We start from the raw sequence: 25,983 nt of genomic DNA, 5'->3' as shown, positions 1-25,983 counted from the left end.
AAGGGACTGCATAAACTGATGGGAATATAAAAGTAGACAGTGCAGTAGCCTCAAGGATTTGCAATAATATATTCAAAACACTTGACAGTTTAAATCTATAATGTGTTTTTCAAAGTCACTTACCAAGTTTGAATTTCCCACTTGGATTCTTATGTTCCAATAAAGCCTTTTCATAACTATTAATTGCCACAGACCACAAATGACTATATCGAAGACATGTTATCTTATTACTTTGATCACCCCATGTTATGAAAACCCTAATGAGATTCCAACTTTATGTTTGAGTAAGTATGCATATGAAACATCTATTCTTACTTCAAAGTAGAATTCTTGCTTTCTAGAAAGATATTAAACGTTGTTTCTAAAAATCTGATCTGAGAAATTTCCTTTGAGACTGTAAATGCAATTATCTCAATCACTCCTGAAGATGTTAGGCAGTACTGACCCCAGTGTCAGCCCTTGATGTACACCACTAGTAACTGGTCTACAACTAGGTGTTGTGCTACAGATCAAAAACCTTTAAGCCTAGCAGTGCAATGCAGTTGTTATCAGTTTCTGACACATTAATATATGCACAAGGTGTACATACCTATCAATTAAAACCATGCCAATGGAATACAGTCTACATAATAGTAAGCAGAGTTGGAAATTATTTCTATATTTTGGGAAAATATGAAAGAATACCCATTCAAACTTAAACATTCTTGTTGACAGTGGGTATCACCCAATCAGTGCTTTCCTTTTCTGAAAATGTACTAGGAACGCTTAGCATAGTTGCAAGTCTGCCTACTTCATCTTAGCTTCACAGTAAGTGCAAAATTATTAATTGAAGCAAAGCCATTTTTTTGTTTTTGTATGTGAATTTCAGACAAAATTATGTTGAGTATACGCATTATGTTTGGGTGAAAAATGCACATTTCTGCACCCTCCCCACACCCAAATATCCCAAAAGAAAAATGCTGCTAATCATAGAATCATAGAAAGAGCCTCAGGAGAACATCTAGTATAACCTTCTGCACACAGGCAGGATGAAATATTTGTGGAAGTAAACCAAATCTCTGACCTTTGTAGAGAGATTTTTGAAGGACCGAGGACATATGTTACCATTGTCTGGGTTGGACAACCGAGGCCTGTTAGTTGAAGCTGCTGAGCAACTTTAAATTGTCCTTGGAACAAGCAGTGTGAGAAAGAAAACCAGCTATGCCCGAACAAGAAGCCAGGTGCAGGGCAAGTCCTGGGAACCGCGGAATCAACACACTCTGACCAGCACACTCTGACCAGGCGCCTGCAGCATGCTCACCCGTCAGCGACACGGACTCCCTGACCAGAAACTTTTATCCAGTCACAGGAACTGGAAAGCGGCAAGCCTGTCTGGCAGCCCAATGCAAGCTGAGTTCTATTGTTTTCTGTATAACAGATAGGCGACATTAAATCCAAAAGGAAATTATGATGGGGACACCTCCCAGAGGTGTTGAATTTCTTTCAAATTTGACTAGTGAAAACAGATTTTTCAGCATAATCTGCAGCTGCTTTGAATCAAACTCAGTTATGACTTTGGCACTGATGCTGCCTTCATAAGTCCCAAGTATTTCTTCGATTTCAATGAAAGACTTTGGAAGCTGGGGACACCACTTCAGTGAACTACAGAAAATACACTTCAGTTACACAGCCAGGCTCTAGAAGACATGCAAGTCAAAAGGCAATCAAAAGTAATAGCTGTGAATTCAAGCATGTCTATTAAGAGGTATCTTCTGCTTCTTTCCTGCTTCTGAGATCTGGACATAGAACAGAACGGTATTAAAACAGATTGAGACCACAGGACAGTAAATAATTTCATACAGGGGAGATGGATTGCTTTCGTCTCAAGCCAGGACTGAGTCTCCAGAGCTACCAAAAGCCCTTTGTGAGAATGTTTATGTTATGTACATTCAATGTCCTCATGTATCAAGATGACCTGCATGAAACTCAGGGTTTTGAAACAGTGCTGGGAACTAGGCTCCAGAACTGAATAATCCAGACAATGGATGTGATAATCCCTGATACGCCGATGCGAAGCATGAAGCCACTCTGGTGAAGCTCTTCTCATAGCAAGATGCTCCACAGTATAAACATGATCAGAACTGTCAGCATCAAAATATTTCAAAAGCCTATATGCTCCTTTACCCTTGAGAGATCTCATCACAATTTTAATCTAACTGAAAGCCATTTTGGCTAATGCTCATTTGGGCAATAGCAGACTTAACACCATACTCAGAGAGCAGTGGTCCCCTCTCGGGTGTAACGTGGAGCTAACTAACACAGAGCCAGATAAGTTTCTTTGGTTAACACGCTACTGAGACACATGTCATCTGTCTAGGCAAGCTCTGCAACATGGAAGCTTCAAAAAGAAAAACTAGTTGGCTAAAAGGCTATGTGGCAACAAACAAAAATAGCCTCTGTCAAGGCAGGAGAAAAAAGGTAAACAGAACAACAAAGCAGCGTACGAGATGCATCCACATTCCCATGTCTACCTACTGCAAGAGTGGACGTGGTGGCAGTTGGGACTGACTGCCCCAGCAGCATGCAAGGCAGGGACCTGACAAGCTGTGTTGGGAGTTTTGCATAAGACTAAGTCTAATAAACTGTTAAAAAAAAATAAATAGGCTACTTGCCTCCACTTACTGTTGGTTTCATGTTTGTCAGCATTTCACTACTTTCAGCTCAACCGACTCAAGAGCACACACCTTTCAGTGACGTTAGAAAAGAATCTAGCCCTTTCCAAACAAATTCATGTCTTGCAGAAGTTGCCTGATGCTTTGATGTTCATGAATCGAAGTGCTGTTTGGTGTTAAAATAACAGTCTTAACTGAGAACACCACCTCTTTAAACCCTGCTGCATAGAGCTTTCAACCTGTCGCTGATGCAGCTGTCACCAGTAGAGCTGTGAGCGGAGATTCACCTACTCTCCTCCCTTTGAGAAAGCTGCATAACATGCAGCACAGAGAACAGCATTCGTTTTTCATGTCCAGTGTCTTCCTGTTGTCCCTGCAGTTTGCCTGCCAAAATATTTGAAGACTGAAGAGACTCACTCTGCAGTAATTTTGAAGCTGATGAAGACATTTCTTTTTATATTCGGGTAATATTTAATGAATTACCACATCCTTTTCAGTATGTTACGTTGCTTCTGTTGAAGTATCTGGATTTAAGCCTATGTCTGAGTCCGGATGCAACGGACTCCGCAGGCCCGGCTCACGCCCCGCGGCGGCCGCAGCAGCCGGGCCCGCAGCGCCCAGGCGCGCAAAACCGGGCGCACCCTGCCAGCGGGGAACGGGGAACGGGGAACGGCCACCGGCCTCGGCGAGGCTCAGCGCGCCTGCGCAGCGGGCACCCGCATCTCGGGCCAGCACCCTGGTGGCCCGGACCCCTCTCGTTCCGGTGGCACCGTTTAAAAAACCCCCGCATGCCCGTGACAGCGGCCAGGCGCAGCCAGCAAGGCCCGCCGCGCCCCCCGCCGCGGACCGGCCCCTCCCCCCCCCCCAGGCTGGCCGCAGCCGCGGGGTACCCAGTGCGCAGGCGTCGTGCGCCGCGCAGGCGCCTTCGCTGGGGGCGGCCCAGTTTCACGCCGGTGTCAGCGTCCGGTCGCTGCGGGAGAGGTGGCGGGGGGTGCGGCGGGAGGTGCCGCCGCTGGAACCGGGCGGGCCGCGCCGCTTGGTGAGGCCAGGTGAGGGGCGCGGAGCGGCGGGACGCGGCTGCGCTGGCCGTGCGGGCGGGCCTGGCGCCGGGGACGCCGCTGCCGCCGAGGCGGGGAGCGCGGTGCCGCGAGGCGGGTGCCGGGGCAGAGCCGTGGCCGGGCGGTGGGGCCCGCATGGCTCCCGGGGCCGCTCGGCGGGGCTGCCGCGGCCTGGCGGGGCGGGCGACACCTGGCCAGGCCTGCGTGGAACGTCACCGCGGCGGGGCCGTTAGTCGCACGCGGGGGGGACGAGGCGGTATTTGTTTTTTATTTAAACCTGGTTCTTGTGAAGTGTCGCATGTGTGACGATAAGCCGTGGGAGTGTTTGAGGGCACACCGGTTTGAATGGAGAATCCTCAACATTGAGCAAAAGGCAATAAACACGGGGAATGGGCTCTCGGTGCTTCCAGCGGTCGCTTCTGTTACAGAGCGTGGCTTACCGTGTCATCGTTAGTGTCGGTAACCTGGGACGGGCCAGGTCTGAAGGTGTAGTGCCATGGAAATGCTTGCTGGTTCGGTTACATTAGCAGTGCTTGTCCTTTTTAGCGTTAGGGTGCTGTGTCTGGCTTACTTGTCTGGCAAGATTTCGGTAGTGTGGAGGCTGCAGGGGTGGCTTCTGTGAGAAGATGCCAGAAGCTTCCCTGACATTCAACAGAGTCGTTGCCAGCTGGCTCCAGGACAGATCTGCCGGTTCCCAAAGCTGAGCCCATCAGCGATGGTGGTTGTGGCAGCGCCTCTGTGATAACGTTTAAGAAAGGGTAAAAGCTGCTGCACAACAGCAGCCAGAAGAGAGTAGGGAGAATGTGAGAGAAGGAACTGTGGAGGACCCCACGCTGGGGTAGGTGGGTGCCCAAAGGAGGCCTTGACCCCACGAGGCGCCCACGCTGGAGCAGCTCCTGGCAGGGCCTGGGGCCCCGTGGAGAGAGGAGCCCGCACTGGAGCAGGTTTGCTGGCCGGGCTTGTGACCCCACGGAGGACCCATGCTGGAGCACTTTGTGAAGAACTGTAGCCTGTGGGAAGGATCCCCAGTGGAGAAGTTTGTGAAGGACTGTCTTCTGTGGGAGGGATCCCGCACTGTATGAGGGCAAGAGTGTGACTGCAGCCCTCCGTTCCCTTTCCGCCTGCTCTGCTCAGGGGGAAGAGGTAGAGAAGTGAGGAGTGCGTGAAATTGATCCCAGGAGGAAGGGAGAGGTGAGGGGAAGGTGTTTTATGGATCAGTTCTTATTTCTCATTATCCTATGGTTATGATTTGACTGGTAATAAATTAAATTAATTCCCCGAAGCTGAGTCTGTTTTGCCTCTGATGGTAACTGGTGAGTGATTTCTCCCTGGCCTTATCTGGACCCACAGACCTTTCATTGTAATTTTTTCCTCTTGTCTAGTTGAGGAGGGGAAGTGATAGAGCAGCTTGGTGGGTGCCTGGCAGCCAGCAAAGCTTAACCCATTTACGGATGATTACCATTCACATTGGTGACATTGGGAGAACAGGCAAGGGTCCTGTTCTTTTTTTCTTTACCTTTTGCATGGGTGTATGCGTTGGGTTATGTGGTAAATGAAGTGCCTCTTTAGCAGTGGCAATAGGAAAAATACAGCTTAGGACAAACAAGAAAAAAAGATGGCAGGAGAAGAGAGATGTGATCAGTTACAGCTGAACAAGGTAGACTGCTGATGTAGTAATTTTGGGATATGTTTAGTAATAGTAATAATATGGTAATTTTGCGGATGTTTAGAAGCTGGCGTATGCCTGCTTTGGCAGTTATTAGCAGCATGTTAGGAGAGGACTGCTGTAAGAATCTGCAAGGTAATTATTCCTTTTCTTAGTATTCCTGTATTGTTTCTTATTTCTGGAGGCACAGAAATGAGAAAGAACTGCTCATATGGAGCTTGTTTTGGATATGGATGGATTGGTTTCAGAGTGATGCTGCTTCCTTTGCAAAGGTTGTGTTTTGTATAATGCTAATGTCTGTCAGCTGCAACATGAAAATAAATTACACAGTGCTGCAAGTTGTTAATGTTAAAGAAGATTCTGCTAATTGATGGGGTTTTTTTTTGAGGCAGAATGCTGTCCCAACTGTAAGTTGAGGTAAAGCTGCTCAGTAGTTTTCAAGGCTGTTGTTGATAGGCCATAGAGACCCTTGCCAGCTCTTGTGAAGCTGACCCTCCTTTTTTTTTTTTTTTTTGGCATAAAAGACAATGAAAAATAGGAAACACTGCTCTGCTGTTGCTTTTCCAATTCTTGGGATTATTGTATGGACATGGTACCATTTCTGGGAAGGAGAGAAAGCGGCTGCAGAAAATACTGATGCTTATACCTATTTATAGAAGGGGCTTGACATACTGACAAGAGTGGGCAGTAGCCCTCGTTCCTAAAGGTGAAAAAACAGTTGTTCAGATGGTTGGTTTTTTAATTCATAGAAAGTGGTCTCCAAATTCAAGTAGCTGCCTAAATTGAAGAAGGAGAAAAATTCCTCACCGTTTGGTTTTCTTTCTTTCTTTTTATAGTGTCTAAGTCTTGAATTAATGTTGATGGTTTCCATGTCTTGAGTGTCAAAAAGCTAGGCACTGGCTTAAGAAAAGGGTTTGTTTGTTGCTTTTTTTTTAGTAACTCCAGATTTAGGTAGTGGTGAGGTTCTATTTTATACATCATACTTGGAATTTTCTGCAATGATTTTGACTGTCTTTTGGCTTTGCAGTTACTACCAACGGCAGCTATGCTTCTCCAGGATGTTCTTCTTACTGGCTTTGGCTCATCACAGGATCATACGTGCACAAATGATTGTATGATGTTTCTGTGGAGGGTATTTGCTGTTGGGAAGACTGGAAATGACGTGTTTGAGAAGTGGGATATAAAGTAATAAGTAGCCTCATAGGGAGGTGTGTCCAGCTCAAAAGTGCTTTTGGCAGTTTCTTTTGCTTGAAGTCTTGAGCTGCTAAATTCAGTTGACCTCCAGATGCCAACTTGAAGGTAATGTGAAAACTTATCTTCTCAAAGCTTTTGAGGAACAGCAGCTGCTACCCTTTGACTGAATATTACTTCCTTAAAGATTTCCTTCTGGTGATTTTTAAATTTGCTAAATGTTGTCTGTGAACGTTTTGCATCTTCACAGAGGTTGAGATGTTAATGGTACCCTGACAACACTGCCAGTAATAATCTTCCATGATCTGTTTCTTTGAGGGTGCAGTCAGCAGAGAGAAACTGAATGTCCCAAGTAATACGTGGTGAGAAGAAAGACCAACTTTTGCACAGATGACTAACTGTAGAAAAGCATTTAATGTTTGTATTTTACTAGTGTGAAATAATACTATTAAACAGCCTAATTGCAATGAGATACTCTATTAAGTATGTGTATGAGATAAAAACTTTTTGCTCTTTGTACCCGCACAAAATCTGTGTGCGAAGTAGATAATGAGACAATCTATTAACAGTAAGCTTTATTCTCTTTTTTCTTTATACAATATTTGAGCATTACATATTCTACCCTAACTATATTTTAGTTTCAATTTTTTTAATGTTACTTCGAAAGAAAGAAAAACCTTCATGCTTAGTATTAAGTGTGTAGGCAAACCTGTGCCCACTCAGCAGACTCTTTTACTATGGACAGAAGTGCTTTGTTGAATGATGATATAATTTTGATGCTTGAAGTTGTTCTTGTAGTTAACGGTGATGGTGTTGGATTTCTAGCTTGTCAGGTGTCCAGTATGTCCTGGTTTCAGCAGGGATGGAGTTAATTGTTTTCTTAGGAGCTACTATGGTGCTGTGTTTTGTCTTTGTGAGAGCTTCAGTTCCTCAGGGCTTGTTAGCAAAGAGGCAGGAGGGGACACAGCCAGGTCAGCTGACCTGAACTAGCCAAAGTGGTATCCCATGGTATGGGATGCCACGTGTGGTATATGTACCTGGGTGGGGGGCTTGCTGGGCTGGGTGGGTCATTGTTTGGGGACTGGCAGGGCATTGGTCAGTGGGTGGTGAGCACATTGCATTGTGCACCACATGTTTCTTCCCTCTAGATTTTATTCTGTGCCTCCCCCTTTTCATGATAACTGCTACTTTCATCATTGTTATTATTGTTCTTTCATTTTTTTCCTGTTTCAATTATTAAATTGTTATTATCTCAACCCTTGCGTTTTGCATTCCTTTACAACTCTCTTCCCCAACCCTCTGGGTGAGGGGGGAGTGTGTAGTACTTGATTACCAACCCTGGTTTAAACCATGACACAATACTATGTGTTTTTAATGTGCTCTTCAAAGAATGCCATTAGAGTTGGATGATGCAGTGGATTCTTGCATTTTTCTCGATATTTTGCAGTTGCATTCCCCTCGATGCTTTGCAGCAATGTGGAGGGTGGCATCTTTATTTTTGATTCATCTGGTTCCCAGTTCTAAAGTACAGATCAGAAACTGTGCAAGCATCTGTTTAACTGAGGATGCAGCTTTCTTATTTCTACAGCGTGATTTTTATTTCCTTGTCGTGCCTTTGGTTGTAAATAGTCAGAGCCCAGAAAGAGAGTGATGAGGAGGGCCAGTAGCAGGACAGACCCTGAATTTCAGGAGAGCAGATTCTGCCTTATTCAGGGGTACTTTGGTAGGACTCTATGAGAGGTAGCTTTGAAGGGTGAAGGAGCTCAGGAAAGCTGACAGAGATGTAAGTACAGGGTAAGATGCAAGAAAAGACCATCCCAATACTCGGGAAACCAACTAGATGTATTGGGAGGCAAAATGGTGTGCTCCCGTGCAAAATTGGCAGCATACAGGAGGCAGGAGCAGTCTACAGAGGCACAGTTTAGAAACATTGCTTGGGCATACAGAGATGGAGTTAGAAAAGCCAAAGCTCCATGTGAATTGAAAATTGCAAGGTGTGGCAATAGCAACCAGAGGAGCTTTTACTGTTACATTAATAGTAAAATGTTGATAAAGTAGGATGTTTTCATGGTGCTAAGAGCTGGCCAATGTCCTTGTGTGGTGGCTCTCTTAATCTTTCAAAGGTTGTGGAGCTCCTTTTCAAAAAAGAGAAGGTCAGCATGCAGTAGAACAAGCCTGTCAACCTCACTTTTGTCTGTAGGAAGATAATGGAGTGCATCCTCTTGAAGCATGTTTCTGGGCATGAGAAGGAGGAAGATCCAGTCAACTGCAAGTCAGTATCAATTCAGTCCGTGGGAAGGCTGGGGAATATATCCTTGTAGAAGCCATTTCTAAATGCAAGAACTAGGTGTGACTAGGAGCAGTCAGCATGGATTTAGCAAGGGTATGTCATGCCTGCTTGACTAACCTTATTGCTTTCTGTAATGACATTATTTATGCTGTGAACAAGAGGGCAGTGGATGTTGTATGTATACTTTACCAATACCATTAATACAGTTTCCATTGTCTCCCTGTCATCAAATTAATGACATAGAGCCTCAGTAAGTAGACAGTATAGTAGCCAGTGGAAAATTGGCTGGATGATTGGCCTGAAGGGGTGGTGATCAGTGGTGCAAAGTCTATCAGACTGGCAATTAATGGTGTCCTGTAGGCATCAGTATTAGGCTCAACACTGCATAGTGCCCTTATTAATGACTTGGATGATAAGATAGAGTGCAGTCAGTAGATCTGTAGCCAACACTAAATTGCGGAGACCATTCAAAGCACTGGTATGTAGGGTGTTTTTCCAGTGGACCTGGGCAGTCTGGAGAAGTGCACTGACAGGAACTTCTTGCAATTGAACATGGAGCAATGCAGGGTCTTGCAACAGAAATGAAATAATCCCATACACCAGTACAGGCAGGGGCTGACTATCTGGGAAACAGGTCTATAGAAGAGATCCTGATAGGGGCTCCTAGTAGACAACAAAATGAATGTGAGTCAGCAGTGCAGTATGCAGGATGGATTTACCAAAGAAAAAATTATGCTAGACCCACCTGGTTGCTTATACTAAAGGATAAAATAACTGGATTTGTAGAAGAGGGGAGAGTGGTAGATGTTGTTTACCTCTACTTGAGCAAGGCTTTCAACACTGTCCCCCACAGTGTTCTTGTGTCGAAGGCAGGCAGTTTGCCTGCTGGTGGGGCTGCCCTCTGGACATACTAGAGGAACAGTCTGATGGGAACCTCAGGAATTTCAGCAATGACAAATGTCCTGCCTTGCCCCAGCCCCTACAGTACAGGCTGTGTGAGCAGGGCACAGACTGGGGAGCCAGGTTGCGGGGGGTGTTGATTCCCTTCTGCTTAGGAGTCATTAGACCTCATATTGACATGTCCAGTTTTGGATTCTCCAGTACAGGAGGAACACTGACCCACAGGAAAGAATCAGCAATGACCACTGAGGCCGGGGGGCTGGAGCCCTTGCCTTGTGAGGAGAGGCTGTGGGACTGGGGCTGGTTCACCTGGGAGGAGGGACAGTTTTGGGGTACTCAAGAGCAGTGCTGGCACCAGTGGAAGGGGGATGAAGAAGACTCAGCTAGGCACTTCACAGCAATCCATAGCAAAAATGCTCAGGTTAGCGATGAAGAGAAAGCATTTATCAGTCAGGACAGCTCAGTAAGGTGGTGCCTTTTCTGTTCTTGGAGGTTTTCAAGCCCTGAGAGGACAAAGGCCTGAGCAGCCTTGTCTGACCCTGTGGCTGAACTTCCTTTGAACAGGAGATCGAACTAGAGGTATCTTCAAGATCTCTGCCAGCCTTGATTATCCAGTGATGTTGTAAAATTTCTAGGCATTCCATATGCAAGTGCCTTTGAGGGTCAGTGCTGAAGACTGAAGAACTGTTTAGATGGTAATTAAATTCACTAAATTGCACTGATGTAGCTGTTGTATTGTAAATACTTTGTAGGTGTTTAGTGTAGATGGATTGAAGTTCAGGAATTGTTTCTGATGCGGAGCAATAGACCTCTAGTCTGCCTGGAGTAACCGATTAGTGCTTCCATTGAGAGTTGTCTGTTGTGCTTCTAATGATCCTCTACTGTAGCTTCTCCTTTTAGTATGAATAATAAAAATCACCTGGTGGTAGATAGCATATAATTCCAGTGTGTTTGTGCAAAACTACCCAGGGAGGAACCTTCCATCATTTTGGTGCTTGTTAGGTACAGCTGGAATGGGTTGGTTTTTGTGACTCTGTATACAAATAGGTTGAATGTCTCTAATCCACTGGCATTGTTAGACATACACAACAGATCTAGGTATGTCTGGATTTGTTTGCTGTAGTGATAATTTTTCTTTAAAAAAAGCAAGCTGTCAACTCTAGTTTAATGTGTGTTCATACCTAGCATCTCAAAATGCAGGTAAATCCATAAAACCCATACAAACTCATATTGGCATAATTCTGAGTGCAGTTAAGAGTTTTGTGGGGTTTTTTTTTTCTCCTAAACTTCCAGTAATGTAATTCACAAGTATATGGGAATATTTCGCTGTTTAACTGCCAGGAATTTATGTTTATTGAGGTGGTAACCATTAATTTTGAGTTTTCCTGCTGTGAATGGTATTTGTTGTGGCTCATACCATGTTTGCATGTTTCCAGGGTTTCATTCTGTATTTTTGAATGTAAGTGGCAAGATTCTGAATACATCACACCGACAGCATGTCTTGCAATGGTAGTAGTGTGCATATATATGTTTTCTCAGTGCTTACTGCAAAGGATTGCACTTAAGTTTTCAGCAAGTGCTAGGTTTTTTACTTTAAGGAAGCCATTCCAAGTGACTAGAGGTGTTTATAGTAGACTGAAATGTTTTAATATTTGCTATAGGCCATCAGTTTCACTTGTGTACAACAAGGTAAGCTGAGTTCCAATTTATCTCCAATTTAGATTCCTGTGTGCTGCTTGGTGCCTGCATATTCCAGCTTACAGAGGAGGTTGGTTTTTTTTCAAGTGTTCCAGCCCCTAACTACCATTTACAGTCTCACAGGTGAGTCTTTTGTTTCTTTTACTTACATTATTGCGTGAAACAATTGAAAAATGTATGGAGAATTTTGCATTTTAAGTCATGCTTTAGAAACTGAACACTACTCTTGAGCTGTCCCATTTTGAAGTCAATGAGATATACTTAAAATGCTCCCAAGGGTAAGTGCTCTGAGCACACATGCTGTGCCATATGGAATTGTGTATTTGCTCCAGCTCTAAGAAATTTTGATCACCCATTCTTTGTGCAAGAACCATGAGTATTCAGCATTTCTTGGGTTTAAACCCATAAAGCAAAGTGATACGATAGACTTAGGAGGGGGAAGAAAATGCTTTAATGCTTACATCTGCTGTTAAGTACTAAATAAATCTTGTGGGTTTTTTTCCGGTGAATAGCATGCTTTCTTTCCCAGTTCTAAGTAGATTTTTTTTTTCAATCTCTTTTGCAGAGTAAGAGTTTGTGTCATATGACAGAGCCAAAATGTTGGATGACATCAAGAAGCGATTTGAATTTCCTAATGCAGTTGTTCAGTCACAGGTAATTTTTTTAAAAAGCATTAAACAAAAGGAATTGTCTATGGATACCTTGTTCCAAGGCCTGTGACCTGACTATAGAAAGGTGATAAGGTAGACTTCTTTTGGGGTGGTGTTGTTGCTGTTGTGGTTGGTTTTTTTTTTTTTCTCCAAAGGCAGAAAACTATAGAAGTAGGGTATTACTAAGTTGCAAACAAATGCCAGTTCCCTTTCTGTGTAATCCAAACATTGGATGTAATTGCTCATCACTGTAAAGCCTCTGCAGGAAAATCAGAAACTTCCCAGGGCTGGAAGGTTTAAGTGGTGCCAAATGGTTTTTAGTGACCCCCTGATACTGAGAGAAGCCAGGAGTTAACAGATGTCATGTGTGGGGTTGAAATACCTGACAGTACTTTATAGAACTGTTTTTAGGACTGATCTGTTTTCTTCCTGTGTGTTGAGAGCTGATGAATTACTGCAGACTCATCTGTCATCAAAGAATTACTGTATACATTGTGATTAGCAGACCAAACCACTTTATTTTCAGATCCATGCCATGACTCCTGATCATGTTTACGTGAAACTCTTTTTGTGTGTGTAAAATGTTTATCATAGTTTTTTAATGGACAGAAAGGAAGAAGGTAATAGGGTCTGTGAAAAAAATACACCTTCCTTGCTTTGGCCATCTCGCATTTCAGGATCACAAATGTTATCTTTTCAGCTGTAGGATCATTGCCAATGTCCTCGTTTTCTTCCTCCTGTTCCTGTTTTGAATTCAGGATTAAATATGTAGCTATTTGTTTGATGGAATAAGCTGATGAGAATGCAGTCTGTGAAACCTGGTGTCTGCTGCCTTTTCAGTTCACCTCAGTCTAAATTGGTTATTAGGTTTGAAAGAAAGATGCAGAAGTCCCCTTCTGATCAACTTGGCATTTAGGAGAGGAAGTCATGTCCCTGAAAGCTAGAGTTATCTAAGGTCTAGCAGAATGTCTTGTACTGCAAATCAGTTCAATTTGTTACTAGTCTTGATGAGCAGGACTTGGCATCTTTGAACCAGTTCATTTTTCTTCAGTGCGGAAGAATGTCCCTGTGGTACAAGTATTGCTGAAATGTATTGGCTCATCACTACAGCTGCACATCATTAAGGACTACTGGCGTGCTTTGGTTCTTTTGCTAGTTTGCACTTAACATTCTGTGACCTCTTGATAAGCATGCTGTAAGCTTCAAACCATCACCAGGTTGGGATTCAATTTCATGACCGATGTCTTGGTTGGTCCCAGAAAGAGAAGACATCTGCTCTGCAGAGCATGTAATCTACACAGACAAGGATCAGCAAAGTGAGGAACATGAGCGTAGTTTTATAGGTCAAGAAGTTTTGCTGGTGAATCGAGTTCTTAGAATGCAGTGGGCTAATGTACATTTTGGCTTTCCTGTATAGCTCACTGCAAAAGCCATTTTCTATTGATAAACCCCTTTTCCAGTGCAATGAAAGTGTTTTAAGGATGTGGGTGTGAATTAATTTTTGAAGTTACTTAGAAGCAGAAAAAAGAAAAAAAAATAGGAGATTCACTTTGGCAAGTGCACTGAAAGAGATCTAATCTGCCTGGCAAGCATGTTGTTGCTCTTGCAATGGGATTGCTTTAGAGAAGTAGAGATAAATATCAGACTTTGTCCCAATTTCTCGTTCTGTTTTCACAAGAGTAAGATTCCCAAATAATAACCTGTATTTTTATGTCAGATGTGTTAGATTACATATCCAAAGCTTTGAAAGGCATAATCCTTGTAGTCTAGGAAGGTTTAAAGTGTCATCTTTCCTGAAAATGTGGACTGTTATCTCAGAGTGGTACTGTTTGTCATGTCAGGCTAGCAACTAATATCTAAATGAAGTGTAAATAAATCCTGAAAGGAGAAGGAATCTGAACGCATTTAAAATAATCCGTTCCTGTCATCTTATATACTAAAAACCCAGAAATGTTACTATTATTTTTTTGTTGGTGGCTTCCAAAAGTAAGGATCTGTCCTACCATAGAGGAACAGATGCAGCTGCTCTTCTGGGTATATTAATAATCTGAAACATTTTTGTGCTCTTACTATTAAAAGATGTCTTCCTGTCTCTCACAGAAAGGGTTTTGTGTGTAGCAGTATCAATGATTATGAAACTAAGACAGGGTAAGGCATTAGAGAAGTGTCAGAAACAAAAGCCTTGATTGCAACACCCTGAAGCCTTTAAGGGTATTTTGTATTTCAGTCCGCATATAGATTTCTAAAAGCGGTTTGAGGAAATCGGACATTCCTTCTATTAAAATAGAATTAGATGCTTAATCTTAAGCCTCAGATGAAGAAACACACTCTTTTTTTAGAACAAGCTTTTTTTTTTTGGATGACCTTGAAAATTTAAGTCTTGTTTATGATCTTTGCCACAAAATAACCTTATGAGGAATACTGTTAACTTCAAATGCCTTGTTTAAAGTAAATTAAACATTTCTGGTAGTAGGTGCAGTAGGGATGTGTGAAGTACTTAAGGTGTGATAGCATGTTTGTTGTCAGTGTTCAGCAAAACTAGTGATGTGAGAATTTGGCTAAGTTTCTTATATTTGGTGTGTTCAGATTCCTCTCTTGCTTTCCCCTCCCTATATAGTAAAGGATGTAATAATTATCTGTACTCCTAAGTACACTGATATCTGTACAGCACTGGATCTGTAGTAGTGTACTGATTCCTGAGTAGGTACCTGATTCTACTTCTATGAGAGGCTCTGTACAAAGAGATCCTTGGATCTATGTGAAGCCGTATGGAAGTTTGTTTCTCTTTTACCTCAAGATAACAGTAAAAAGTAGTATATCAGCATTATGGATATTTTTGGCCCTAAAATGTATTTAGGCTTCCATACCAATAAGTTTGGTATTTGCAATCATGATAAAATGATTGTATGCCATAGCAGTGTAAATTCCTTCTAATGGACAATTGAAAAATAATGCTTAATCTGCATGTGTGTTTTCTTTTTTTTTTTTCTTTCAGGCAGTGGGTCATCTGATTGCTGCAGTACTGAAAGAAAATGTTTCTTCGGAGAAGATCAAACAGGCATCTGACCAGGTCTGTGGCATTCTTTCACTTTTGTCTCCTCTTCCATCTGTACATGCTTACATTCTTCTATGGTTTCCCATTCCCCCATGTGTAGTTTTAATACATGCTATAAGTTAAGTAAGGTAGTTAGCAATATTTGTCTTGGTGTACAGGTAGAAATGGTAAATCTTTGAAATCAGAGGAGTAGTTTTACCTCCCGCAGAAGTCTTTAATTCTGCAGAATACCAACATCTAGACATGATCAGTTTAAGATAATTTTGAATTTATTTACATTCCTGCTAGTGAAGTGCCATAGGGTGAGACATTGTCACTTGAATAGGGAGGTCTTTTAGATAGCTATAAACATTTCAAAAAGTAGGGCATTGCACATACCTGTGTCGTGACGGAGGGGACACAGTCACTCAATATGAGTGATCAGCAGACTTCATTTATTGTGCCTTACAGTCACCTTTTATGCCTTGTTATAATTAGCTCATACATATTACAAAAGTTAAGCTCATTATTGGTTAGTTGCCTAAATACCAAGCCCGCCCCTAGTTTCTCTTCTGTAGTTATCTGTTCCCACCTGTAACATTCTTTTCCCACCGCGATATTCCTTTTACTGTGTAACAAGAACAGCCAAGGATAGTGTATTTTTGCTTTACTTCAGGTAAGCTGAGAGCGATGTGCATTTTTGTCCAGCCAGCCGGACTATGTCTATGTGACCCTTTTCAGCTAGCCAGTTATCAACATACCTGTATTGATGTTATATTTCATATTAGCTAAGCAGAGCTTATATTTCTTTGAGAGAGCATGGTCCAAAGGCATGCTTTGCCTTTTAGTTGAGTCAAGCTCGTTTAAGTGCAGGTCTGAACAGAGGGACGTGTGTAATGCTGGCATTTGCAAGTGTCATAGCAGTGTAGGAGAGGTGTGAGTTAGGATTTACTCCTCCATATTTTTTTTTCTCCCAAAAAGTTGACTGGTACAAAAATGAGCAGAAAATTATTTGATTCTGTCAGTCGACAGAACAAGAGGCAATGGGCACAAACTGTGACAACAGGAAGTTCCATCTGAATATGAGAAAACTTCTTTGAGGGTGACAGAGCACTGGGACAGGCTGTGGATATCCACTGAGAGGCTGTGGATACTCCTTCTCTGGAGACATTCAGAACCTGCCTGGATGTGATTCTATGCAACCTGCTGTAGGTGAACCTGCTTTAGCAGGTCATTGGACTAGATAATCTCCAGTAGGTCCCATCCAACCCTGACCATTCTGTGGATTTTTCCTCTGTCTGCAATCCTAAACACCCGTGTCCCGCCCCCCCCCCACCTCCCCCAACCTAGCAAACCCAAACCTGAAAAGTGCTGAGTTTTGATGTGAGGGAACAGTGGTGTGTACCTTCTATAACAGAAGCTCCTCCAACGGTCCTGATCATAATCATGTTCCCAAATGACATTCTGCTCTGAGCTACAAGCTGACTGTTCCCATTATGCTGTTCCGTGAAATACAGGAACACTTTCTAAAATGCTAAGAAGCAGAAGATGTGCCACTTAGATGTTACGGGCTGCCTTTTTATTCAAGAGCGTTTTGCAGTGTTCAGTTGTTTAGAGGTTTTCCTTGGCTTTCCATTTGAAAGCTACAAATTAGCAATCTAACCTGTGAATAAAAATTTAACATGAAAACAAGCTGCAGTTTTGATTGCTACTGCCCAATCTCTGTGCTTACTAGCAAATGGAGAGAACTGAGGACTTCATATGGTGAGTAAAGATGACTTACCTTTGAATAGTCGTTTGCATGCCTGCCTCCAGGTCTGTGCACTATGCCTTTCTGTAGACAGAGCCTGATACAGGAGTTCCTGGATTATCTCCAATTGCATCTTGATATTTGTAAGGAAGGTGAAATGATGGTAGCTTACTTGCATAGGCACAGCTGAAGAATTTGTCTGCCTTACCCTTCTCAGAGACTCCTGTCCCTACTGAGGGCATAGGCAGTAGGGGGCAGGAAAGTGGGAGCTGTCCTAGGAAAGGCCTTTCTTGGGTGTAAAATCTGTACCTCGTCTTCCTCTCTTGTGCTCTGTAAGACTTCAGGAGATGTTGTTGAGCCAGGTCTTACTTAGAAGTGTGTTTGAGATGAATGAAGAGAAATCCATGTCAGCCCTCTCATTGCTTGTGTCTCATTCTTTTCACTTCAGACTCCTGCTCTGAACTTGCTTTGGGAGAAGTGTTGCAGTGAGAATGTTGCCTTGCGAACAGCCTGTTCTGAGGGGTTGGTGGCACTTGTTGCGGAGAAACATGCTGAGCTTGACTATGTTCTTCATGGAGCTCTCAACCTAATTCCCTCAGCAAGGTAGTATTTGGTTGCCTTATTGTGTGTCTTTTGTCAGCTGGTTATCGGTCATTGCTTTTCCCTTGTAAATACAGGGTTAAGATGAGAGGTTCTGTAAATGGCAATATCGTCAAATAAGCTGTGGCATTAAGGACTGGCATTCTCCTGCCAGTCTGCTGCAGCCTGTTGCTTTCATCTCAGCAGGGTGACGGTGTGGGTGAAACTTAAGAACTCAAGAGTACCCTATGTGTGCACTGAAACTGTTAGCAGTTCAGACTAATCCTCTGAACTTTGAACTGTGGAGCTTCAGAAATCAATGCACTGCCTACTTTTGTTGCCTCTGTCATGGAGAAGGGGGAAGAAAATTGTAGCAGTGTCCATTATGGTGGAGGGAAATAGATCTTTAATCAGGCTGTCCAAATGACTAGTTGCTCAAATGGTTGCTATAAAACTGTGGGTGAGGATAAGGAATACTGGGTTTTGTTTCCTTCTCTGATGAGGAAGAAATCACTAACTCTGCAGCTACTTCGTTCTGCAAATACAATGCCTACATCTCACAGTGGTGTTTTGAGCTAGACTGCCTGTGCAATGTCCTGAGAGAATGCAGTTGTGGGGAAAAAAGACACTGCATAAAACTTATAAATGGGAAGTCAAATGATGATTGGGAGGATGCTTCCTTTCAAATGATGATTGGGAGGATGCTTCCTTTCAACTCCACCAACCTTATAAAGTTCCCTGGGTTATCTTTTTCTCATCCAGTTAGCTGCCAAAAATCAGATTTTTGCACTAAGCCTTCTCATTTTCTTCCTAGAGGATGCTGGAGTTGCTTTTCCAGCAACTACGCCAGCTGGTTGGTGCTGTACCTGTGATGTATTATGCTGGCGGGCTCAGCATAGAGGTTTCAGGAACCATGCTATTAAGACATGTTTTTCACCCCTTCTAACCTTCATGTAATTAGTTTTAGGCTGAGGTTTCTCACAATCCGAGCTACAGGTGAATTTAGGTTTATGTAAACTAATGAAATGCTTAAGAAATCAGTTATTTTAAAATAAGGACTGTTTCTCTCCTTGTGACATGCTTGTTTACAGCTAGGATCTTACTGTGATGATGCTGCTTCTATGCTGACATTACAATAGGTGGTTATGGATCCCTAGGAAGGGTTTTTTAAATAACATCTGCAAACCACTGTCTTCCAAATGACAAAATCTTAGTGGTTTAATGGCTTATAGTTTGAGGTTAAGGGAAGAAATAAAAGCACTGGTGTTTAAGCTGAAAACATGAGTCCTGTGGGGTAAGGTGGGGGGAAAGTTTCATTAACTGTGGCTGGCAGACTAAGAAATGTGAAATTCCTGTTCAGCTAAGGGTTTGTTACAGTACTGGTGGTTTATAAGGAAGTTAAATGTTAATACGATTTTGTACTTCAGAAAATAAAAAGTATAAGGGAGCATATTTAGGCTTGAGTTATTGTTAAAAACAAAATCAGTGTTACATATTTAAAGGGCTGGGATCTGCCCCATTTCTACATCATTCTTAAGTTTTCCCATGTGTGAAACCAACACTTGACTGATGGCTATAGTAAGTGCTGACAAATTACCCAGGAACCTTTTATGTATTTTTGGCTTCTCCCCTCCCCAAGCTGCCACGATTCAAACCACATCCACTGTGGATTGCAAAGCAGAGCTTTTGTAGGCTAACCACAGAAGTCAGCGAGTTTAAAATGTATGTAGCCTCAGGAACCGTTTAAACTGGCAATTTCGGATTGATTCCTTTCAGTGGTGATACCTTTTTTTCTTCCTTGACTCTTCATATTGTAGCTTGCTGTTAGTCATCATGTTCTGCCAAATTTTCATCTAGGTTTGCTCTGTCGCTGTGCAGTGCTGTGTGTGTAATGTCTCTAAAATAAAGCATATGTATGAAGTTAGCAGCTAGTGGCAGTGAGCAGAAAGACTTGCAACAGCTGAGCACCTCTTGGTGTTGAATGGAATTAGGTGAATGTTTTGTTGGCATAGGCTACTCATCCTGTGTTCTTGCTTCTCTTCCTACTGTTACAATGAATTTAGCATGGGGTTAGTGCACCTGGTGGGTTTTATTTTGTCAGGTGTATCAAATACTGAGTGCTAGGAAAGAAATTTTGCTTTGTCAGAGGTGAACATCCAGTGCTTACCTGAGTTGACTTGTTCTGTGGTTCACGCTATCAGCTGATTACACAAATGGGAATCTATTCTTCCCTCTGTGGTACGTCATTGTACCATGTCTCTTAGACCCAGTGTTCAGTTTCCTGTAATGCCTCAAGAGTTTAAACTTCATGGAACATCACATTTATATGTGTTTGTGTGCATGCATATATCCAAAATGTGTACACATGTGTAAATATACATGCACATTTTTACACACTTTTAACACTGGTCTCCAGCTTTCTGTAGATGATGATGGGAAAACTCTGGCCTGTATTCAATAGTGAATGAGCATATATAATAAAGTCAATCTATTAAAAACCTGTGAAACAATGTATTATTGTAATCTTAAATTGTGAGAAGGATTTATGTGTGTGGGTACATTCAGAATGTTATCATCACCTGAGCATCCCTGCCTGTAGGAGGTGGGGAAACTTTTTCAGTACATCATGCCATTGTGCTGCTTGTGTTCAGGAGCTGAGGGCAAAGCCTAAAACAGCCATCCTCCCCCCACACCTTGCCTGGGAATTAAGACCAGCAATACAGGAGTTTCAGAACAGGGAAGTTGTTTTCTTACTGAGTGTCTTATGGTTTGTTTTTCCCCCTGCTGCATAGTTATCTGAAGCTGGGGAATATGCTAGCAAATTCCCATTTAACTGACTCTTTCTAGCCATGAAGTATCTAAAATGTTCTCTCCTTCTCCACCCCTGATACCCATCTAAAAGGCTGTCCTTCCTTTGTGTGTTACATTGACAGTATTTGGATTTGGAAGCCTGCTACCTTCCTGTTGGTTGCTTTGCAGCATGGTTCTGTTGAACCTCATGTTCTCATGTTTTCTTTTATAGCCCTGTTTCTGTGTTTTGAGAGCCAGGTGTCACGACAGTCAGAGTACAGGCATATCTTACAACTGGCACATTTTTGGAAGAGAGAAAGAAAACAGAAGCATATTCTATTACTTTTGATCTTCTTCAGTGTTTTCCAGTGCTATTGGCAAAAGTATGAAAGACACAGAAGATAATATACTACTTTGCTTGTATCTGGAATATGAAACTAAGCATTTACTGGTGGGGAGATGCACTGTGGGAATCCGTAGATACTCCGTAGTGTGTCATACCAGCTTATGGAAGAGTCCATCAGCAGGTGGTGATGAGTACAGTAAAGATCTGGCAGTTAAAAGTGGTATTTGCCTTTGTGTTTCAGTTTTCTTTTATGAATCATAGGAGGAATTTTTAAGTTATGATTCTGTGATCATACGATCATGTGCCATTTTTTGAATCTTAAGAAAACTGTAAATATCAAGTCATGATATTTCTTTGACTACGTGTTGTTACCACACGTTGTTGTTGTGCTGATGTTGGTCCAGCCTGTTTGGGTAAATTCCTGTCTTTTTACAGTGATCATGTTAAGTCTCCCTATTCTTTGATAGAAATGGCTTAAATCTGCTCAAGACTTTTTGGTGTAGCTTAAAAGTCTAAATGTATGTATATGCATTCATACTTCAGGAAGATGTTTGTGGAGCATACTACACTGTGACAAACAATATTACTGTATCTCAGGTTGCTGATGTGTTAAATGAGCATGATTGTTCTATGAGAGGGTTACGTAAATTCTGCGTAATTGTTTCTAGTTCACCATTTGAGGAGTTCTTGCAGTTTTCAGTTCACTGATGGAGAAGTGGCGTTACAGATACAATAGTTTTCTCAGATTTTTTTTCCTGCTAGGAAGGGAATAAGGAGGAACAGTAAAAATAAAAACTACACGTTTGCACCCAATTCTTTTTTTTTCCTCCCTTATCTTGCCCTGTGTGGTGACAATCTCATGCAATTGTGTATTGTATTAGCTCTTCCTGTTACTTATGTGAATAAAGTGAAGGGTAAATTATGCTTCATTAACATGAGTAGTAAACTATGTAATAGATTTTTTTTTTTAAGGGGATGGTGATGCAGTTGTATAGCATATTCTAGATAAAAAGTCAAAAGAATCAAGCACGATTAGTTTTTTTTTTTTCCCCCTCTGTTTCTATATTTTGGCCTTGTGGAAGTGTTTCATTATAGAATCCAGGCTATTTTCTTGAAAAATGATTAGGTTGGCTATCTGGCATGGTATGGTTCGGAAGGTGTGGAAAGCACTGCATTATGAAGAGGAGAGCAGGATTTAAAGTTGTCCTTGTAAGCTTAGCCAAGCAGCAGTAAGCGCTGTACTTCTTGAACTTTTTATTGCATGGTCACAGGGCTTTTTTTCCCCCCTTGTGGTGGACTTCATTAATTTCCTTAGTGTCTCTCCAGGAGAGTATGCTAAATCCTACCAAAATTCCAGAAATACTGTTGTTTCTTGAATTTTCCTGAATGGTAGATTAAACATAGGAAGAGGCAGATAAAATAGCTTTATGTATCTATTTTATGTAGTCCTTGGCTCCTGAGATCAAAAATCAGCACAAACTAGATGTCTCAAGTGTCTTTTATCACAGTGTGATTTCTCTTGCTAGACAGTGCCATGATTGAAATTTGTGTGCTTGCATTCAGAGAAGAGGTAATTTTCTGGTTTTAACATACTAAAAGCACCAGGTTGAATTAAGCTGGGGCCAGCAAATGTAAGATACTGTTAGAAACAAGCATCACAAGTTTTAATTGGTGCATTAATTATTCTCTCTGGGTTTTTTGCTTGTTATGTGAAAAGGGATACAAAGACACATGGATGCATCACTTGCCCAGAATTGTGTAGGCAGATGTGAGGATGTCCTTAAAGAGAACTACAGGCTTCTTGAATGTTAGTTTTGTTCCTGGGTTCCTCCTGTTACGGAAGAATCAACTAATGTAACTACAGATGTGACAGTAATGTATTTCTTTTTGTCAACAGGAATGTGCATGGTTTAGTAAAAACTATTTGGAAATTACTACACATTCAAGCTGTTCAACTGGGAAAAGATGGAGATGAAGCTATTTGGAATCTGTATGGAATCAGGTTAGTTTCACATCAGTTTTATTTAGATACCATAATAAATTTGTTTGATTTTTAGAAAAAAATTAAGATTGTGTTGATACTGCTTTCAGTCTTTGTGGTTTGTTGGGGTTTTTTTTTGGGGTGGGGGTGGGGTGCAGGGGTAACTGTGCAGGTAATCAAGCACTGGCACAGGTTGGCCACAGAGGCTGTGGAATCTCCATCCTTGGAGATACCAAAAACTGACTGCATGTGATTCTGGGCAGCCTTCACTAGCTAATTCACCTTGAGCACATGGGTTGGACTAGATGATCTGAGAAAGTCCCTTCCAACCTAAATGATTTTCTGATTCTGTGTTATATTTTTTTGTTGAAATTTTTAAGGAGTCTTATAGTACAGTGATAAAATTGCCACCATGAGCTCAAAAAGTGCAATAGCAACATGAAGGCTGTGTGCAAGAATGAGCAGATCAATACTGGGACTTGTTAGACATACATTATTGCTAATAGTCCTTTCAGTAAGTCTCTTAAGACTGTGGACCACTTCCCTCTCACTTGGTTTTCATGCAAGGTTCCTGAACGCTGTTGCTGTTAAGAGTGGCTGCCATGTAAAAATGGCAAAAAATTCATCCAGAGCTACTTACATAAAGCTGCTTGTCATGCAGTAGCAACCTTCCTAAGGGGACATCTTTGATTTTGTCCAGCTCTTGAGAAACCATCACTCAGTGCTGACATTAACTGCACTTTTCTGGAGAAGGTCCTAGCTTGGTAGATGTCATTAACATTTTTTTCAGGTTGCTTTTAGGCATAGTAGGCTGTAGCTGTAATGCTTTAAGGATATAAAATTCCACTATTTGGAAGATGGGAAATCATGTCTTTACTTAAGCAAGATGAAATAGTGAAGAAAAGCAAAACAGACTTTGGAGTGCTGGATGGGCATGAATGCCTGAAATCCTGTGTGCCTTTGTAGAAAGAACTAATATCACTGATACAGAAGAACAAAGTCCATGCTCTTATAGAACTGTTTTAATTGGAAAGGCAGGTAATGAAGGGTAGTAAGATGGACTTTCTCTGTAGTAAATGAACTTACTTAAAATCTCCTGGTAGAAGAGGCTAAGTTAAACCAACTTAATCCAAGCTCTGTGTGAAAAAGAGGGTATTAGGATGTGGCTGGAATAAAGAAATGGCCTCTCCACAGTAGGGTGAAGAATGATTTATTATGCCTTCTCCCCACCCTCCCACCCCTCAAAAGAAAATGCTGGTAAGATACAAGGGAGGTGAAATTTGGTCATTCAGAATGGTTTAAAGTGTTAGAGAACTGAAAATAAGCAGCAGACTTGCACTTAGCCAGTATGTTTTTTGTTTTTCCTTCTTCCAGTGACCTTTAATTATGAGAGATGTCGGGTTGTTTGACTTAGATTTGAGTATCTAGTAGGTCAGGGCTCTGTGATTTTGAGATCTGACTTTCTTACATAACAGTTTTTGTGGCTGTGTTCTATCAAATGCCATTAAAACTTGCTTTCTTAAAGAAAGAAACAACTGTGTGCAGTGACTTGGCAAGGGTAACTTCCTATTGCAGTGTTCTTGTATTACGCTGTCAACTATGCAAAAGTATTCCATATGGAAACCATCAATGAGAATCAAAAAGCACCAGTATGCTCTCAAGTAGTTTGCTATTGCTGTCTCTCTTGGGACATTTTAAAACCAGTATTAAAGGTTAATAAACGCATTTGGTTTACATCAGTGTTAACTCTGGACAGTAAAATTACTTTTATAATACTGCTTCTTATGATGATGTAATATCATGAACAGCTCTTGAAAAGAAATGTGTGAAAATAACGTCTTGCAGTTTTGGGGATTTTGTCTGGTTATGTTGTTTGCCTAGGGTGGAGTTAGTTGTCCCCATAGCAGCTATCAGTGCTGTGCTTTGTATTTGCAGCTAGAATGGTGTTTGTAACACTAGGTATTTTGACTGCTACTGAGCAGTGCTGTCTCTCCAGCCCACTCCTACTCCTTCAAAGGCCATTTAAGGTGGGGTTGGGCAAGACTTTGAGAGGGGACACAGCCAGGACAGCTGACCCAAGCTGACCAAAGGGATATTTCATACCATATGACATCATGGTCAGCAATAAAATCTAAGAGAAAGGAGCTGGGGGGGAGCATTTGTCTTCTAAAGCAACCACTACTGAAGCCCTGCTTCCTGGGAAGTGGCTGGACATTACCTGCTGATGGGAAGTAGAGAGCAATTCTTTTTTCGTTTTCTTTCAAGTATGGCCTTTGCTTTTCTGTATTAAACTACCTTTATGTTGACCCACAAGTTTTTAGTATTGCTTTCTCCCTGTCCTGCTGAGGAGAGGGAGTGGAAGAGCAGCTTGGTGAACACTTGGCAGCCAGGTTGACAACACCAAGGTCAACCCACCACAGAGGTTTTCTGATTTCATTTGGAGAAGCCTCTGTAGTAGTTAGTGCTGGGATTCTTCACTTTCTGTAACACGCCTTGGAAAATAGAGATTACCTCTGTTCCTACAGAACAGAAAGTGGGAAATGTTCCTTTTACCTTAGTAAGTTGGTAGAAAACTGCCCCTTATATCACTGAATTTGGGGATTCCTAATTATTTCCATAAGCTGTGTAAGTATCACTGGTTTCTGTGTGGTTTTTTAATAAGCAGTATTCCAATAGCGGAAAATACCGAAGTAAATATGCTGGAGTATTCTTAAGGATGTGTGAAAAAGGTGATGTGATTTTTTTAAATTCACATATGTGATGTGCACTCTTTGGTATGAAGTTAGGACCAGCTGTAGCAGACACAGTAGTCTACAAGTTGGTCTCGCTGTAGACTAGAACTGAGCATTCCCAGTGGCTTTATTTGTCATCTGGCATGAAGTTGTCTGTTTCCTATGCATATTAATATAGCTGTCCAGTAACCTAAGCTCAAGCTGAATTGAGGGGGAGGGCAGGGAAGAGTGGTTTTTGAGGAATGCTTGTTAACATTGTCAGTGCAGGTGAGTTACGACATGCATGTACAGAATTTTACTGTAACTTTTACTGAAAACTGTTCACTTTCTTTTGTAATGGACTAGTATTTTACATTGTTCTTAATGATTGACTATGCATGGGGTTTATATTGTGCTAGAATTCTGGAGAGCTGCCAACTTTCTGAAATAAAAATTCAGACCAGGTAGAAAAATGCTTTAAAAATGTGTATTTGACGGAGTAAAGCGCTATTCCATCTCTCTGAAAGGCCAGGGAGACAGCTGCATATGCAGAAAGGTATGTTGGCTGCAGACATTGTTGGCTCATAAAGGCGCAGCAATTTGTCACTGAATTTGTGCTCTAAATCAGATTCAAGTTCTCCTGTGTTCAAAGATGTAACAAAAAGGTTGAGATGACCGCAAAAAATTT

At 41.9% G+C, this 25,983-nt stretch overlaps 1 protein-coding gene across 2 annotated transcripts in view; it reads left to right on the top strand.

Annotated features, from left to right (window-relative positions):
- Positions 1-3,583: 3,583 nt before the first annotated feature.
- The window catches only part of FOCAD (focadhesin), a 121,562-nt gene continuing 99,162 nt past the window's right edge, over positions 3,584-25,983 (top strand). The window contains exons 1-6 of one of the 2 annotated variants that reach the window (XM_055790331.1): positions 3,584-3,690; positions 11,478-11,577; positions 12,020-12,108; positions 15,100-15,174; positions 17,337-17,491; positions 22,501-22,605. In XM_055790331.1, coding sequence (XP_055646306.1) covers positions 12,052-12,108; positions 15,100-15,174; positions 17,337-17,491; positions 22,501-22,605 — 392 coding nt within the window. In that variant the 5' untranslated portion in view covers positions 3,584-3,690; positions 11,478-11,577; positions 12,020-12,051. Of the gene's footprint in view, positions 3,701-11,477; positions 11,578-12,019; positions 12,109-15,099; positions 15,175-17,336; positions 17,492-22,500; positions 22,606-25,983 lie in introns of both variants that reach the window. The other variant, XM_055790330.1, reaches the window with a different exon arrangement.

This window comes from Falco peregrinus, chromosome Z (genome assembly GCF_023634155.1).
Source record: "Falco peregrinus isolate bFalPer1 chromosome Z, bFalPer1.pri, whole genome shotgun sequence".
Classification (NCBI taxonomy): domain Eukaryota; kingdom Metazoa; phylum Chordata; class Aves; order Falconiformes; family Falconidae; genus Falco; species Falco peregrinus.
Note: the sequence above shows the minus strand (reverse complement) of the source record. Positions and strands in the feature narration are given on the sequence as shown.